General features: G+C 49.0%; 1 protein-coding gene across 1 annotated transcript in view; it reads left to right on the top strand.

Annotated features, from left to right (window-relative positions):
• The first annotated feature begins 509 nt into the window (after positions 1-509).
• The window catches only part of LOC136955738 (protein unc-13 homolog C), a 72,940-nt gene continuing 54,803 nt past the window's right edge, over positions 510-18,646 (top strand). Inside the window, exons 1-6 of the mRNA XM_067249463.1 lie at positions 510-2,643; positions 3,613-4,716; positions 6,752-6,857; positions 11,741-11,819; positions 13,992-13,997; positions 14,512-14,583. Coding sequence (XP_067105564.1) covers positions 513-2,643; positions 3,613-4,716; positions 6,752-6,857; positions 11,741-11,819; positions 13,992-13,997; positions 14,512-14,583 — 3,498 coding nt within the window. The 5' untranslated portion in view covers positions 510-512. The remainder of the gene's footprint in view (positions 2,644-3,612; positions 4,717-6,751; positions 6,858-11,740; positions 11,820-13,991; positions 13,998-14,511; positions 14,584-18,646) is intronic.

Genomic DNA, 18,646 nt, shown 5'->3' with positions numbered 1-18,646 from the left:
TATACAAGGAAAGTATATACTATATATATATATTTATATAATTTACTCTTGGCATACCATGTCATGCTATGTCTGTGTTGATTGGCAAGTGTGAAACCGCAGAAATGTGTGCTAGAGGTGTGTGGATCACTGTTTTTCATCAGTTTTTCGGTTTTATCTCAGTGACAGGAGAGAGAGAAATCTATTGTACCGTGGAAGTGCTGCTTTGTGTTTCAGAGCGAGAATGAGATGCGCCTTTGTTATATGTTCCATTCTGTTCTCTGTTCCAGGGCAATGCTTCTCATCTCGAGGAGAGCCGCTGGATTTTAACCCGTTTCTGAGCTCCTCCTCTGGATCTACAGCGTCAGGGCTTGGAGGCCGTCTGAACAGGCCGTCGGAGCCCCGTCGCAGTCCTGGGACTGACCCTCCACTGCCACTGGGGAGATTTCCTGCTTGCTGTTTGTCAACACTGAGCTCTCACATTCTTCTGGTTCACTGCATCTGGAATAGAGATCTCACCAGTATTGCCCTCCATGGTTTCTGCCCTACTCAAGACCATATCATTGTACATTGAAAAGATTTGCAAAGGAATGTTTACAAAGAAATTGGCGAATCCCACAAAGAAGAAAGAGCCTAGTGAAAATAAAGAGTCCAAATTGACCACCGATTTGCAAGCACGTAATCCAACTTTCTCTACCACGCTGAAAACCACAGTGAAGAAAATCTCTAAATGCTCTTCTGCACGTAACATATCTCTCGAAGACGAAGACGGTAAAAACGACTGCTCGTCCCTCTCTCCGACATTCAGTTATCGCGTCGCTATAGCGAATGGACTACCGAAGAAAGGGCGTCTGTTAAATAATAATGAGAGTGTACTCCAAGAGGTTCTGTCTATCGATAGCAGCCACTCTGACTCCCTGAGTGAGACAAAACCTGTCCGCAGACTGGATGAGCAGAAATCTCACACCATGCCAGTGAGACGAAATAGGAAGAGCCTTATCAGCCTAGCGCCGTCTGACGGCAGCTCTGAGGGCGAACGCGTGGAACGTTCGAGTCTGCAAACGCTCAGGCTGGGCGCGTTACGCAAGCTGAGGAAATGGAAGAAGAGCCAAGAATGTGTCTCCTCCGAGTCCGAGGTGAGCAACTGGAGGAAGACCCTCGGCATCCGGAGCAAGTCTCTGGACCGGGCGGGGAGGCAGCAAAAGAGCTCCACCCTTGAACCCGGCTCGTCCTCCACGGGCTGCATCAGCCAGACCCAGGATGTGATGGAGATGATCTTCAAGGAGCTGCAGGGGATCAGCCAGATAGAGACAGAGCTGTCCGAGCTGCGTGGGCACGTTAATGCCCTGAAAAGCTCCATCGACGAGATATCCAGCAGCGTGGAGGTCGTGCAGAGCGAGATCGAGCAACTCCGCTCGGGGTTCGTTCAGTCCAGGAGGGAGACGCGCGACATCCACGACTATATCAAGCAGATCAGTCCCCAGGCCAGCAAGGCCTCCCTCAGGTTCCTCAATGTTCCTGAGGAAAAGTTAGAGAAGACTGACAGTGTCATCTATTCCATTCTGAAAGATAAAATGGGATTCATAGATGCACATAAAACACTAAAAATAGAACTTGCCCATAGGTTAGGACAACAAAGAGAATGTTCCAACGCTAAACCTCGACCTATTCTTGTTATCTTTTCAACCCCACAAGATAGGGATTTAGTTTTGAAAAAATGCTATAAACTTAAAGGGACAGGCATATCCGTCTCCACTGATAGCTTGACTCACGATTTGAAGGAGAGGAAAGACAGAGGATTATCCTCCTCACAGACCTATGAAAGCATGGATATCAAGGTCTCAGGGAAGGATAAAGTGGTCGAGAGCGATGACTGGGATTCAATGGACAGCGACAAAGAGCTGGACGAGCTGAGTAAGAATAAATATGCAATGGTGATTACAAAGCCTGCCCATAAAAGTAAATCAGACAAAAAGAGGTCCCACGACCACAGCCGGTCAGCAGATGAGGCAGGGTACTCAGGCTCGGTTCATTACGCCGACGATTCATATGACGACTCAGACAAACATGCCAAGGCCTACTACTCTGACCTGACACCGGGCTGGCTGTCCCAGAGTGACTATTCCACCCCCAAGCTCAGCCGCTCTGAGTCGGACTGCTCCAAACTCTGCCAGTCTTATTCAGAGGACTTCTCCGAGAGCCAGTATTTCAGCCGGACCAACGGCGGCTCTCTGTTGTCGTCCTCGGACCAGGAGCTGTGGCAGAGGAAGCAGGAGGATATGGCCTCTTCCTGGTACGCCAGCCCCTGCCAGCCCCTTAGCCAGGAGAACCCCTCTTACGTGGAGCACAATGAGGTTGAGACCACAGAGACTATTGACAGTGGGGTGAGTAACGGAATGGTCTGCATGTCTGGGGACAGGAGCCACTACAGTGGTTCTCAGCTCTCTCTGCAGGGTGACCTTTCTCCTTGGAAGGACTGGCATCACCTGGAGCAGGGTACTGACTCTGGCCTGGATGCCTCCATAGAGCAGAACCTGGTCTCAGAGGTCAGCAGCCCCTTCGACCCCACAACCATACCAGGATTCCCTGAGAACATCACAAAGTGTCAGGAGGTTGATCTGCAATTTGAAGGGGAGGAGGATTTCATGACTTTAGATAATCCCTGTATTGTCCCTGCTCCTATCACTACTTACATCCCCACTCCTGTCCCTGTCATAGAGAAGGAGCTTGTCCACAAGCCACCTATCCGCAAATCTAAAGAGGCCCTGAAAGAAAGCCCCAAAGTCACTACGAAAGAAGTCCCAAAAGTTGCTTCTAAACCGGTCTCTAAAGTAACTACAAAGAGCCCTAAAGAAACCACTAAAGCGAATACTAAATTAACAGCTAAAGAATCCCATAAAGTGCTGGCTAAGGAGACTCCTAAGGTGACGGCTAAAGAAACTCCTAAGATAATTGCCAAGGAGACCCCTAAAGTGATGACTAAGGAGATCTCTAAAACGACTTCTAAACAGGGTGCTAAAGTAACCTCTAAACCAGGCCCAAAAATAACAGCTAAAGAAAGCCCTATTGCCACCCCTAAAGAAAGCCCTATTATCACTCCTAAAGAAAGCCCTATTATAACTCCTAAGGAAAGCCCTATTATAACTCCTAAGGAAAGCCCTATTATCACTCCTAAAGAAAGCCCTATTATAACTCCTAAAGAAAGTCCAGTAGTGACTCCTAAAGAAAGCCCTATAGTAACTCCTAAAGAGAGCCCTAAAACCACCCCCCAAGAGGCCCTCAAAGTAACTGGTAAAGAGTTTCCTAAAGAACCCCCAAAAGTGGTCTCTGTTGAGGTGCCCAAGGTGAGTGCTAAAGAGAGTCCTGTAGTGAGCCTTAAAGAGGCCCCTAAGGTGGCCCCCAAGCCGGCCCTCCAGACTGCACCTCAGGCTTCCTCCCAGGCAACCCCTCAGGCTGCACCCCAGACTACACCTCAGACTGCACCCCAGGCCATCCCCCAGACTGCACCCCAGGCTGTCCCCCAGACTGCCCCCAAGACTGCCCCCCAGGCTGCCCCCCATACTACACCTCAGGCTGTACCCCAGGCCATCCCCCAGGCTGCCCCGCAGGTGGTCTCCCAGGCCCCGTCTCAAGCGGCCCCTATATCAGCCCCTCAAGCGGTCGCTAAAGCGGCCCCTAAAGCAGCTCCTAAGGCGACACACAAAGAAACATTCCCAGAGCTTGATGTCAATCACAGCTTTCACCAGAACCAGACCAAGTCAGCCACCATGTACCGAAGTCAGAGTGAGATCAGGACTGAGAAAGTCGAGGAGGTCCCCAAGTCCTGGAGCAGCAGGCTAAGCATTGATCTCACTGATAAATCCTTTGGCTTTGGCTTTGGCTCCACACTACAGAGGGCCAAATCAGCCCTGGAGGTTGTGTGGAACAAGGGCGCCCAGCCTCCAAGTGCTCCAGTGGAGGAACCCGCCAATTCCTCCTCCTTCATGGGCCGCTTCCGAAATCTCTCCACCTCCACCCCCAACGACTCCAGCACCACCATCGACTCTGACGTCTACAACGAGCCCTTCGTCTACAAAGCCGAGGAGGAGCAGGAGGAAACAGTGGCTGCAGAAGTAGCAGCGGGAGATCATCCCGTTGACAGCGAAACCCACTACGTAGAGGTGATGGAACAGGTGCTAGCCAACCTGGAGAACAAGACCAACGCCGAAGAGGCGGAAGAGCCCGTACCGGAGTACGAGGCCACTCAGGACAATGACGGCTCTCAGGACAAAGACGGCTCTCAGGATTACGACGCCTCTCAGGATTACGACGCCTCTCAAGAACTGGAAGGTTCCGAGGATTTCGAGGCGGCGCAAGAGGCGGCTCCCGTCCTGGAGTACGACTGCAGTCTGGACGAGCACTACGACGAGGCGTGCAGCGAGGACTACGAGGACACCCAGATGACCGAGGACACCGCAGAGTATGACGACATGGTGGAGTATGTCGAGGTGGAGGAACCCGATGAGACCGAAGACATGGAGGAAGGGGACGAAGACCTGGAGGAGGTCGAGGAGTTGGAGGAAGCGTCCGAAGCTTGTGAGAGCGTAGAACAACAGGAGGATGAAAACAAGAACCTCCCTCAGGAGAAGCTTGTGGAGGCCCCGCCCAAGAAGCGCATCCGCCCGACGTTCAAGGAAGCAGCGCTGAGGGCCTACAGGAAGCAGATGACTGAGTTGGAGCAGCAGATCCTGGCTGGAGGTAAACTTCTTACTGGTGCAATGTGATGTGTGGCTCTGTTTATATGATCGATATATATTATTCCAACATTATCTCAGTTCACAACACAACATAGAATAGGACAGTGAACTCAAAATGACATTTGTTTTTCTGAAAATACATTTGTTTGATTAAGTGTATATTCATACAGGTACCTATGGTGTTATGAACAAGACAAGTACATGCAGCAGTAGTTCATTTAAAAATAATAATAATAATTAACAGATATTCACCTCATGATTTGAAGGGAACTTTATTTTTATGATGAAATGCGTTCCGAGCTCTCTGAAATCCAAAGACTTTGCTCTTTTTCTACTTTATATCTAAGGGACCGTAACTTGACATCGAAAGTTTGAAATGTCCCTGATGTCTTGAATTGTTAATTAATTTTTTAGAAAAGATCAAATAGAAAACACATCCTCTGAAGGTGAATAAATGGCATTGTGGAGTAATAGGAAGTTAATGGATTTGTGGTCAGGGTTAGGTTGCAGTGTTGTAGTGCAGCACCAAAACCAATGTTACGGATTCCGTGATTTGGGATTCTGTTTCTGCCAGTAGCTTTCACATTTAAATAACAAGGCTTTAGGCCAGTACGGATGGCCATGTAGTACCCCAGACAACAACGACCTTGGCGCAGGATGCACTGCTTCAAATATCACAAGAACTTGAAGTTACTCAGCATGTTTGATTTGTGTAGTACCAATATGACTTATGCATTTAGTCTGCCCCACTTATAAAGAATGGCAGCTGGATGTAAACACTTTGTTTTGTTTGTTGATAATTCATTGAATGCCTCAAACAAATCAAGCAAAACACATCAATTTTATACAGAGCAGGTTTTCAGGCCATTCCTCATGCAAAGTATGAGTGAAGTACTCTGCTGAGTTAGAAGTTTATTCTGACCAAAAAATATTGCCTGAGAAAAATGATTTCTCGCAGTATATTAAGTGGTTAGTATTGATTCAATGAAGCAAACAATGAACTGTTCCAAGTGGAATGAGGAAAGGTTTTCTGTGTGAGTTATAGAGGGGCCAGGGGAATTTCCTGCCTCTTATTTAAAGTGAACAGACTCTTGACCTACATGTGTAACAGGCACACTGCACTTCTACACTCACAGAGAAGCAGTGTGGAGACTTCACCCACTGCATCATACAGGTACCCATGCTGCACACACACAACCTACAGATGCTATCAACCATAAATATTCATTACACATCAACAATTTAGACATGCGGTACAGCATCAGCAGCATACAAAAACAGCAGACAGTCCAATACGCAGACTAAAGTTATAGTTGGTTACATACAAAACCATAAACTGCACACATACGGAAACTATTATTTAGCACATCCAAAAGGCAGTTTTATCAAACTTAAACAAAAGTTTTAGGCAAAATTATATTTGAAAACCAGGAACCGTCCTGACTCTTAAGTGCATATCAGATTTACACCTTGAATAGTGAAACACATTATTAATATGCAACATGCCACCACATGGTCCAGTGATGATTGTTGAATCATGCCCATGTGTATAAACTGATGTGCAATTTATTTATTATTTATAGTCAAACACAAGCGTGTTGCTGAAACATCAAATTATCGTTGATTACTGGTCTCTGTTGTGGTCGGTTTACTGTGTGTATATGTCCACCTAGATTAGGGTTGGTCGAGGGAGCAGGGATTTCTGTCCCTGTGGATGGACTTAAAGGCCTCAGGCCCTATTGCTGTGGCACTGCTTCTTAGAGCAGAGCTGCTCTCTCTCTCGCTCTCTCTCGCTCTCTCTTTCTATCTACATTTTCTTCAATTTCTTTTCCCGCTTTCTCTTTCCATTTCCTCTCTTTTAATTTCTTACGTCTCATTTTCTTCTGCTTTTTCTCTCTCTCTCCATGTTCCCAATCTCTCTCTACCTCTCTCTCTCTCTCTCTCTCTCTCTCTCTCTCTCTCTCTCTCTCTCTCTCTCACTGTGACGCATGCTCTCTGGGCTCGTGTAGTGGTGTGCTCGACTGTTTGGGGAACAGGCGGTGCTGCCATCCCTGCCATCACTGGCATCCCAATCTTCACTCCGCTACAGCAGCGTCTGTATGGAGATGCTAATTCACACTCCCAAGGGCATTCTGTAACCAGGTCAGCCTTGCTTAGAATATTTATATGGGTCTGCTAGCAAAGTTGCTGCTTGCCGGCTCCTTGGGGCAGGCAAACCTTCTTATTGCTTACTGCGCCATATCTGGACGTGTGGCTATGAAAAATGCAGATCGAGAGTAAGTGGCGGTTGTGTTGGTGTTTTAAATTGATAGGGTCGTTGGCTGTGGGTGGTGTGGGCGCACACCAGCTCTCTCTCTCTCTCTCTCTCTCTCTCTCTCTCTCTCTCTCTCTCTCTCTCTCTCTCTCTCTCTCTCTCTCTCTCTGTCTCTCTCTGTGTCTCTCTCTCTGTCTCTCTCTCTCAAGTGACAGACTGCCCCTGGACATGAGGGAAGCCTGGGCTCCATGTCACAGTGAGGTCAGGGCCACCCAGGCTGGAGCTCCTCCCCTGGTCCTGTCCTTCAAGGTTTTGGTCTAGTTGTTTGGTCTAGTTTCTGGTGAGGTTTAATTAGCAGGCCGGGGAACTCCCCTCCAAGCCTCTCGTTTCAGTGGAAGCAGCTTTAGCTCCCTGTCTGTGAGCTAAACCCACCCCCCTGTCTTTGCCAACAGCCAAACAGAAGACTTCACATATGCCTCTTGTGTTCCCTGGCAAAGCTCCTGCTTTATGCTGCTTATTTGGGCGCTGCCCATCAAAGTGTTCAGTGTTCTAAGCCCTGTTTAAACTCATATTCAGCCAGTCTTAGTCTGCACACACATTTCAAATCAAATTGATTGTTTTATGTGCTTAGCCCCCCCCCTCCCTCTCCCCCACACACACCCCACCCTCCCCCACCACCCCTAGCATCCTTACGTTCCGTAAGCATCAACGTCAGTAATAACGTCAAATCTGTAAAAAAAAAAAAGAACAAAGATTGGGGATAAAACTGCATTTTTATGCCAAATCCTTTGAAATCTTAATTTCCCATATAAAGATCAGCCTCAAACCACAAAGTAGCTTTAACGACACACTTTGCCATTGTTCCAGCTTAAGACAATCATGTTCTAGAAAAAGGTGTTCCGCTTGGATTTTTTCTTCTTGATATTAAAACCCCATTCTTCCATGACACTGTAAATAACCTGCTTTGTTTTATGGCAACGTGCTCCATCGTGACATTCTATTCCGGGCCTAGCCTGGAGGGCACTGTCTTTATGGTGAAATGTGAACTAAACAAACCAACTGGCATCAACCTCTCTGTCACAGTCACTTAGTCACCGTAGACGTCAACTTGGGAAGAGAGCGACTGCTGGATGTGTTATGTTGTGAGCGTTAGGAACCGGTGTAGCAAGTGTGTCACTGGCGTAATAGTACAGGTTGGGTTGAGGGGTTAGGGGGTGGGTGAAGGGGGTTGGGGACGGCGGGGGGTGGAGGGGCTCTAGTTCTGCAATCACTGTAGCGGTCTGACTCGGAGAAGGCTGCTGTTCTCTTCTCAGCATGGGGCCCCTCTCCTCACCACTCCGGCTAATTCTGTTGTCCTTTCCGGCTGAACGTGTCACCAGTCAGATTCTGGCAGAGCTCCATACTCCAAAAACGGTTCTGCGGATTAAAACGTGTGTCAACATGATAACGGGGGGGAAAAGATTGTTGCTGTGATTATCAGACTGTATATCTGGTCCTCCAGTTTAGTGCAGTTTCATCCTCGGGGCTTTGGTACTTAACCCATTTGAGAAAATGGCTGCATAGCAGCTACATTCATGTGCCAAAAGGAGTGCATTGACGCTTGGCATTCACATAACATGTAACCGTGTATGTTTTTCATTAGTATATGCATGAATGCAAGTATCTTGGGAATCTGTCTTTGGATCTCCCAGCAGTGTGTGTCTGTGTGTGTGTCTGTGTGTGTGTCTGTGTGTGTGGGGGTTTATAGTGTCTGGCTATATTATCAGGCCTGTGCAGGCCTGCTCGCACTAGTGATCTCTGCTCGATGGGCTGTGTAGCCATGCGTGTCTTTTTTCCCCCTGACCAGGATTTAGTGCCGCTATCTCAACATACTGCTCACAGTACAACCAACTTTCCTACTCAAATCGATTGCATTTCTATTCCAGAGATTTAAGGCCCTACTGTAATAACCTTTAGATATCTCTGTTCTCCTCCGTGGCTTGGTTTTTGCCGTTGTATAGGTGGGGAACATTGTTGGGATATCTTAGCTGAACCCATGCTGGAGCTAGCTCGTAGCTCAAACCGGTACAAAGTAGAAAATCTTTACGAATACGAGCAGTTTTTCCTGACAGGTTTTTTTTTATTTTATTGTGAGTGATAACAGTTTTTTTGTTGAGTACGTATGGTTCCCAGAAATAACACTGCAATAACAGTAAACCTGTCAACAGTAATGGTAACAACTCCCATAACTTGTGTGTATCATTAGTGTATGGCTGTTTTATATGCAGATCATCCCTTTAATCCATCCTCCGTGTTCTTCTGACTGGATCTGTATTCGATTTTGATCACGCTTCATCACCAACTAATCGATCCACAACTCATTAAACCTGTGAAGTCTTGCCACCGAACAGTGAAGAGCAGGAAGTCAGCAGCTTAGCATTTCTCCCTTAAATATCAACATGTCCGACCGTGACAACTGTCCATGCCTGTTGGTGCACAATCATTGGCTAATTGCGTGGCCGGATTACATGTCTACAGAGCATAGAGTTTCCACCTTTGTTGTTTTGAATATCCATCTAAGCAGGACTCACACCTCAGTAACTGTTGATGGTGTGTGTGTGTGTGTTCTCGTATGATTTCCCTGTGTTACTGTTTGCTGCTATTCATAGTTCTTCTCACTCGGGCGCATACTGACTCAGTCTTCACTGCATGCGTTTGTTAGCGATAGACAAACGGCTGACATCACACGGCACTTGACTACACGTATACTTGAGCGTTTGTGTCTGACTGACTGTCTGTCTGTGCACCTCCCGTCTAACCCTCTGCCCTGCTCTGCTCCTTTTCTCTTTGCAGATAGCAGTGCTTTGGAAGCCCAGGTTTATACTCATTGTTAAACATTCTTCATCCAGACCCACATGTTTTTTATTTTCTTCTTCTGTTCCCATTTGTGTAGACGTATGTGCATGTGTGTGTGTATTTGTGGCTGTGTGTGTGTGTTCTGTGGTTCTTTTTGTGTGGGTTGATGTGAAAGTGCAGCATGTTTGCCCGGTGGCCATCTTATCATCACCCAGCAGTGTCTGTGTTTGTCTTCCCTTGTGTTCTGACGATGATTGGGACTGTAGACAGTCACAGAAACTGTGGTCAGTGAGGGGGAGATCCTTACACAACAGACAAATCTGGCCCTAAGCAGCATGGACAACACGCTCCATGACACTGCGTTTGAGAGCCCGCTTCTCAAATCACATTGACAGGAAATAATTTCTGCTCTGGCCTGCGGTACTCTTCCTCTGTGCTCCTAAAGCTACATCCTACTTTCCTCCTTTTACTGTCCACATCTCGCTCCTGTCCCTGACTGACCTCCAGATGTACTGTACTTTTCCAAATTGGGCTTTTTTTTTTTTTCTGTTCTTTTTTTCCTGTTGTTTGTGCTGCCCCCTTCCTCCTGTGTGTGCACTGTGAGTGGCTGCGTGCCGCGTTGAGTTTAGCCGTGTCTGACGCTGTCCTGCGCTCCTCTCCACAGACTCTCAATGTCCTGGATCCCAAAGTACTTGGGCTTCAGGCTGGCGGGTAAGTGGCGCCTTTTATACTCCTCTCTCATTGGCTCGCGCTCGGAAATGTACGCGGGGCGTAGGTGGTCGTAATATCGGGTCCCTGTAACACAAACACAAAGGGTCGCTACTTTGGTTTCTCATAACGTGGGGGTCAGGGAAAGAGACACATTCAGGCGAGTCCACTGTGTTTTAAGATGATATACAAAGATAATAGCTGGATGTTTGTGCTCCCTGCTGTTCCTTGTTATCTCTCCGGCTGACCGTGTGCAGATGTCTGCACGGTAACACAGCCAGGCGCTCCCGCCGGACTGAGAGGGCTTGGCACATGCTTTAGCAGAGGCTTCTAGATTCATATCTCTGGGGTCGTACCTGTGATGTCACTTAGGGCTGACGGGGGCTGGAGTGGGGCCACCAGGGAGCTGCGATGTCACGTAGAGGTCATTAAAGGGCTGTGAGTGACAGCCGAGAGGATCTCCTTGGAGGCTTCGCTCCCACTGGGGGCACCAGGGAGAGAGGGGCAGAGAGAGTGGAGTTTAAATGGACCCTTAGTGTAGACCGCAGACAGGATGAAGGTTGACGGAGAGAGATGGGCAAAGGGATTGATCTTTTGTATCTACTTTTAGAGACAGGGTAGAGGGATTAATCCTTACTGTAGACCCTGCTGTAGAGAGAGACAGGGTAGAGGGATTGAGCCCTAGTGTAGACCCTGCTGTAGAGAGAGAGAGGATAGAGGGATTGAGCCTTAGTGTAGACCCTGCTGTAGAGAGAGACAGGGTAGAGGGATTGAGCCCTAGTGTAGACCCTGCTGTAGAGAGAGACAGGGTAGAGGGATTGAGCCCTAGTGTAGACCCTGCTGTAGAGAGAGACAGGGTAGAGGGATTGAGCCCTAGTGTAGACCCTGCTGTAAAGAGAGAGAGGATAGAGGGATTGAGCCTTAGTGTAGAAACAACTGTAAAGAGAGAGAGGGTAGAGGGATTGAGCCTTACTGGAGACAGAGTCAGGGTAGAGGGAGGCCTCTCGTGTATACCTGAGGCAGGGAGAGGGGGTGGTGTGTGGGGGAAATGTGGGGTGCACGACCGAGGGATCCCCCCTGCCCAGGACAGCCAGGGACACAGCATGGGAGTATGATCCATGGGGTTGGCAAGCATTGTAAATCAGGGCCCCCTTTCAGCGTGGTAATGTCTCCCCCAGCCCAGCGTTATTATGATATTAATACTCTCTAAACCTGTCTGCTTTCCCAGGGCTGGCAGCATTCTTTATGGTATTGACAGCATGCCAGATTTACGCCGCAAGAGGACCATGCCTATTGTCCGAGACCTGGTGAGTTATCTGCCTCAACAAGGTTAGGTGTGATTTACGTCTAATAGATCTGACCGCCCCTATACTAGACCCTGGCTGACAGAGGGGCATTGCCTGACTGCGACGTGTAAGTATGCTAAATGTGGAGCGGAGCAGCGTGCAGTTTGGCCATGTTAAACCTAATCCCCCGGTCGTAACTCTCAGCGCTTATTTAGTTAGCGTGGAGAGACGAGGCCTAGCCGTAGCGTTGCATCATATTGATGCTCCTGTTTTGTTTTATCGTAGCGTAATGTGGCACGTCCGGCAAATAGGCCCGCTTTAGTGCGCCCTGTTGTATCAGTGTCCTAGATAGGTTTTAAAAGCTTAGCTCTGGCGGTCCAGCCGACTTTACTTAATGTAGCGAGAGTTGCTGCTGTTTGTTAGTAACTGTTAGTCTTGTACTGTGTTTGTCTCGTGCCTAAGTGTCTGTTTTCATATTCATGTTTTTTGAAATCATATCAGACTAGATGCTCAGGCTCTTGAGAAATAGATGAATTGTTAACTCTTAAAGTGCACTTTATGAAGGATCCACTAAACCTTTCAAACCTACTCTTAAAGACCCACTGCACAGTTTATACAAATAGTGTCTAGCCAGCTAATGCACTGTGTTTACTGGTAAAATATATCATGATAATGTAGTTTTATGTCATACGGATAGATGCTGATGAATGTTTATATCACAGTGAACGACATGAGTTGATGCTGTATTTGTTCATATCTCTCATGAAATTAATAACCAACAATATTTTGGTAAGTATGGGTTGTGATTTTTGTTTATGGGTTTTTTATGCGTGTAAATATGCCATTCCTACACAGTCCCATAACAGCTATGGGTGATATTTTTCAGTGAGTTGTCAGATTTCAGCCTGGCCAACACCAAACATTTGCACATCTCGGCAGAAGTTGGGCCTACAGCACAGCACAGCATAGCATAACGAGAAGCAGAACGATATGAAATGGTGACAACTCAACCTAAAAATATATCTAAGGACTTCATTGACTTCTGATTTAACTGTGTGAGCTTTTTAAATCATGTAAAAGCAGCACTGAAGAAAGCCTTTTACACATTGGATGAAGTCGGTATTCAGTGGTCTAATTGGTCCCTTCTCTCATGCCTCTCCTCTGTCGATGTCCCCCATTGGCTGTGTGATTGCTTCAGGGCAGCAACAGCATTGTGATTGGTTGGGACGGGAGGGATCCCCACTCTACAGTGGGGTGCAAAAAATCTTTATATATGAATTAACATATATTACTATATTTGAAGCACAGTTTGATACCTTAGCACTTTGAGACTTTGTTTCAAATGTAAAGTGCGTTACAAATAAAATCTATTATTATTATTATTACTACCTCAACATCGAATATTTGGACTCAAGGTCTTTCTGTATTGCCTGCAGCAACCTCAGCAGTAACAGTGCATGTTAATAAACTTACATCAACACTCTAAGTTCATGTAGAGGTCATGTCCCTCCTACATTTTCCATGGCTTCCATGGATCTTTACCATAGCTGGGCTGCAGAAGAGAGGGTGGTGGTAAAGACTGATCCAGTATTGTCAGCTGTCCATGTTTGCATTCCTCTCTGTTGCGTAACCTCCTCTAGTATGGGGTAAATGTTAATCTGTCTTCCCTTTAACTCTGGCCACCTAGGCTCAGGGGAGATTTAGCTAACGTGGGTGTGACATTTGTCAATATGTGTGTGTGTGTGATTGTTGGTGTGTGCGTGTTTGTGTGTGCGTGTGTGCGTGTTTGAGTCAGTGTTGTACAGCTGGCTTCACCCGTACATGAGTGTGTGTCTTGTGTTTGTCTGTTATTGTCCTATTAAACGTCCAGGACAGACAGCAGAACTAGGACTGTGTACACTGCCTCCTCCAACAGAGACAAAACACACCGTAAATGCCAAGCATGAGTGCTACAGAGTCACTTTTTAATGCATGAACAAATACAAATATACATAAGTATGACCTCTCTAGACACAAGTAGCCATCTCTCCAGAACACCGTGGCCTGGCGTACAGTCCTGCATGGCAGGAGACAGGCCTATGCTCTCAGTATGGACATGCCCTGTTGTGTGTGCACCCTGTGACCCCCAAACCACCTCTCTAATTCAATATCTCGACTTTCTATCCTCCTTCCGCGGCTCCCCGGATCCCTCAGGCTTTGGTGAGTTCCATCCCATCCTATCTTCACTGATTGTTCCTGCCTCAGTGCTGACCAACGGCTCCTCACAGGCAAAATAAACTCCTTGGCCACAGATCGAGGGCTTTAATGTGACGTGAAGGCAGAGCCGATTCGTTTTGTGCCGTTGTTTGTCCTCTTTTCAATCCTCCTCTGTAAAATGGGCCCGAAAGGGCTGAGTGTGCTGTGAAAGGAACTGATTAGACAAATGAACCAATCCACTGAGTTGAAGACAAATGAGGATAGATAGCGTGGCTCAATTTGTTTCTCTTAGCTCAGTCGAGGAGTCTTATTCAAAATGAATGAAATTGTTCCGGAGGTTGTGTTAATCACTCTGAAGCAAGCTAGATAAAGCAGCTTGACTGATGCGCTGTGGTGTGCTTTAGTCTGTCTTATACACACTCAACATGTGACCCTCATGGTCATGATATCATATTTACAGCTTATCAGGCGTATCATTTATTTGTCTCTCCTTCCTTCTTATCTCTCTCCATCCTAGACTCTCACTGCTCGAAAGGCAGGTATCTCGTTCGCCCTGGTGACCAGATCTACCCTGAACAACGAGGACTTGGTAAGTACCCCACCAAACACACTGAAGTCCCTGTCCAGTCGTAAACGATCACTGGCAATGAGGTCATAGTTCAGTAGCGATGGGAGGGTGAGCGAGGGGGGGGGGGGGTGGTTATGTAATGTTCTCTGGATTAAAGTTTGGTCCAGGCAGGGGATAAGGAAGGACTAGCTAAGGCACTAGACAGGGGAGATGGGGTGCGGCGGAGTTGGAACACTGACAGATTCTTAGAACCATGCTGTTTGACTGCCAGGGTGGTCTGTGCACATGGTGCCCCACACCAGGAAGACAACTCAAGGGGGTGTTGATCCTCAGTTACCATCTGACATCTTAACGTCAGCTGTAACTGGACATTAAATAAAGTGCCCAGCTGCAAGCTTTACAACTTTAAACTGCTGCCCACTGGTTTGGGATTGCTGGGAAGGAAACTGCACGTTCTCTGAATCTCTCAGGCAGATGGGTTTGGCTCGGTAGTGTCCAGAATAATGGCGGCTATTAAGACATGGCTCCATCTCCTGGTTTACACAGCAGCGCAGGTTTAATTATGAACACCGGGCTTCGGAGGAGACGACGAGAGAGCCAGGCGATGCTGAATGTGTTAATCGATAGAGGGAGAATTTGTCTTCTTTTATGCTGACCTCCAGAGCTCCCTGCATTCAATGATTACAGTCCGCCCCCTCCCGTCGTATAAATAAAGCGGGCATGACAGGGCGCGGAGGGGCGCAGGTTCTCCCAGAAACGTGAGCCAGATTCCTGACGTCTCGTGTCGCAGAGGGATCAGCGTAAGCCTGCAGGATTGCTGGATTCACGTTTCTCCTTCTCTCACTTACATTTAGTCATTTAACAGACGCCCTTATCCAGAGCGACTTACAGTAAGTACAGGGACATTCCCCCTGAGGCAAGTAGGGTGAAGTGCCTTGCCCAAGGGCACAACGTCTATTCGCGCAGCCAGAATCGAACCGGCAACCTTCTGATTAATAGCCCTATTCCCTAACCGCTCAGCCATCTCACTCCCCTTCTGACTCCACTTCTATCGATGCTTAGTCTGAGGGTTGATCCTGACGGGAGCATATGGATGCATCTCGCCTTGCTACGTAGGACAAAGCTCTTTACGTTGTCTACACGGTAGACTCTGTAACATAGCTGTGCTCTTGTGTGACTGTCCGATGGGACTTGCCTATGGGATTTCTTAACTGGGGGGGGGGGGTGTTTATGGAGGGGGCGATGATAGCTGCGTCAGTGACGGGCCACTGGCTTGCTCCTGATGAGGGACGAGAATGGATGAGGACACTAACGTGTGGAAGTCCAGAGCAGAGCTGCAGATTGTGCAGCAGTTGTAAGTAGGACAAGCAGATGTCAGGGTTTCATCAGCTGCATTAAGTCCAGGAGAGTGCATCCCTGTGAGGACTGGGAACGAGTAAACGGCCTTATGCTGCTGACGGGGTGGAGGAGGAGAGGAGAGGGGGAGGGGAGAGGGGGAGAGGAGAGGAGGGGGGAGGGGAGGAGAGGAGAGGAGGGGGGAGAGGAGGGGAGGGGAGGAGAGGAGAGGGGGAGAGGATGGGGGGGAGAGGAGAGGAGGAGGGGGAGGAGAGGAGAGGGGAGGATAAGAGAGGGGGAGAGGAGAGGAGGGGGAGGGGAGGGGAGGAGAGGAGAGGGGGAGAGAAGAGGAGGGGAGAGGAGGAGAGTAGGGGGGAGAGGAGAGGGGAGGAGAGGAGGGGGGAGGGGAGGAGAGGAGAGGGGGAGAGGAAAGGAGGGGGGAGGGGAGGAGGGAGGAGAGGAGAGGAGAGGAGAGGAGAGGAGAGGAGGGGAGGGGAGGGGAGGGGAGGAGAGGATTGGGTAGGCGAGGATTTTAGGGGAGACGGACCACAGAAGACAAGCGAAGAAAAGAAAGGGGAGGAGAAGAGAGGACAGGAGAGGAGACGGTGTTGTCAGCACATCCCACGCTGTGATGTCACACGCCCAGCAGCACATCCAAACCGCAGGGACTGACGCCACCCTGTCCCTTCTGGACAGATGTTCTCTCTCTCTCTTCCTTTTCTCTCTTCTCTCCCCTCTTTAGCACCCTCTCCCAACCGCTCTTTGCTATCTAGAGCAGAAGGAAACAATGTCGATTGAATGACTGAACGCCCATACATAAAGTGCTGGACTACACGCTGTCTGGATAGAGATGTTTTAACAATGACCAGGTGTGCGGGGGGCTGGCTGAGGCCTTACCGTAGAGGCCTGGGTTCAAATCCAAACCCAGGTCCTCTTGCTGCATGTCTCTCTCTTTACTGCCTATCCTGTCTCTTTAAACTGTAGCTATAAAAATATTAAACATAACGAAAGGCAGGAATTCCCTTAATCGGTACGGTTATGGCCTGAATAGGCCGGTCACCTGTGGAGAAGAAGGCAGAGAGGCTGGAGATGTCGGGGAGAATCAGACGCGTGTGGAGAGAAGAAGGGAGAGGGGACGGGTGAGAGGAGATTGGAGAACGGAATGAAGAGGGTGCGGAGAGCAGAGGTGGGGTGTGGGAGGAGGAGAGGAGGGCAGGTTGGGACAGGGGGAGGAGGAGAGGGGCAGGTTGGGACAAGAGAAGGAGGAGATGGGCAGGTTGGGACAAGAGAAGGAGGAGATGGGCAGGTTGGGACAGGGGGAGGAGCAGAGGGGCAGGTTGGGACAGGGGGAGGAGGAGAGGGGCAGGTTGGGACAGGGGGAGGAGGAGAGGGGCAGGTTGGGACAGGGGGAGGAGGAGAGGGCAGGTTGGGACAGGAGAAGGAGGAGAGGGGCAGGTTGGGACAGGAGAAGGAGGAGAGGGGCAGGTTGGGACAGGAGAAGGAGGAGAGGGGCAGGTTGGGACAGGGGGAGGAGGAGAGGGGCAGGTTGGGTCAGGGGGTTCAGAGAAGCAGAAGAGAGGTAAGCCGGAGGAGGGATCCAGCAGAATGAGATTGCTTTCTGTCACGGTGTGATCGTGTGGAGGCTGCGGCCACTGGTCAATACAGGCCGTGTCTGTCGCATCCCAATCGCCCACTCTTCCACCCCGGCTGTGAGAGGCTGGAGCCGGTGGAAGAGAGGAAAGAAAGAAAACGAGTGAAGATAAAGAGAGAGGGGAGATGGAAAGAGAGACGGAAAGAGATGGCATAGAGAGAATAAAGAGATGGAAAAATCAGGTGAGAGAGAATGGGAGTTGCTCTCCAGACACACACACACACACCCACAATAACTCTGTCATTTGGAAAATTCTGATCCTTTCACCACTGTGCTGCTTCTGTTGAACTGATCAGCAAAGTTCAACCCAATTAGTTCCCCACAGCTGTCCGTCAGGGATCAGCCTAATAGGACACTAGCCAAGCCCCCAGATGTCCCTGTCACGGAGCTGAGGTCCCACAGGTCCAGTCAGAAAGTCACCAGTCATTCACACACAGAGACACAGTCAGAAAGTCACCAGTCATTCACACAGACAGTCAGGCACTGATTAGCTCCACCTGATCTGTCTCCAAGTGTTTCTGGCAGAACGTGCTGGAGGGGGCGGGCTCCTCCTGCCCCTGGCTAGCCCGTCTCCTGTGTGTCCTGCCGGGCTGTGTGGTGTGGGGGTGGCGGGATATTAGACGGCTCAGCAGCAGTAAATCTGGCGGAGAGAGGTTTCGTTTTTTTTTTTTCTGGCGTGGCGCGTGGCCAAGCTGTGAAGTCAGTGGATAACTCTGACATCTGCTTCCTCTCATGCCCTCCTCCGATTAAAAGGGAAGTAATTTTCTCTCGCAGGACGTTTCATTAAGGGCCCTTCGCGGACCGCAAGGGGCTTTCATCAGCGGCGCTGGACCCCGGGGGCGCAGAGCGCTGACGCACTGTCACACTCACAGTCACACTCTCCTGTCAGCTGGTGTCGTTTCATCATCTGTCACTCTGATGGAGCCCTGTTATTGTTGTTGTTGTGTGTGTGTGTGTGTGTGTGTGTGTGTGTGGGGGGGGGTTGCGTAGGTAATTTGTGAGTGTGTGTGCGTGTACTTGCGTTTGTGTTGATGCGATACAGGGTCGGGACATCAGGGTATTAGCAGGGAGGAGATGGAGGGAGGGAAGAACAAACAA

This window comes from Osmerus mordax, chromosome 13 (assembly GCF_038355195.1).
Source record: "Osmerus mordax isolate fOsmMor3 chromosome 13, fOsmMor3.pri, whole genome shotgun sequence".
Taxonomy (NCBI): Eukaryota; Metazoa; Chordata; class Actinopteri; order Osmeriformes; family Osmeridae; genus Osmerus; species Osmerus mordax.
Note: the sequence above shows the minus strand (reverse complement) of the source record. Positions and strands in the feature narration are given on the sequence as shown.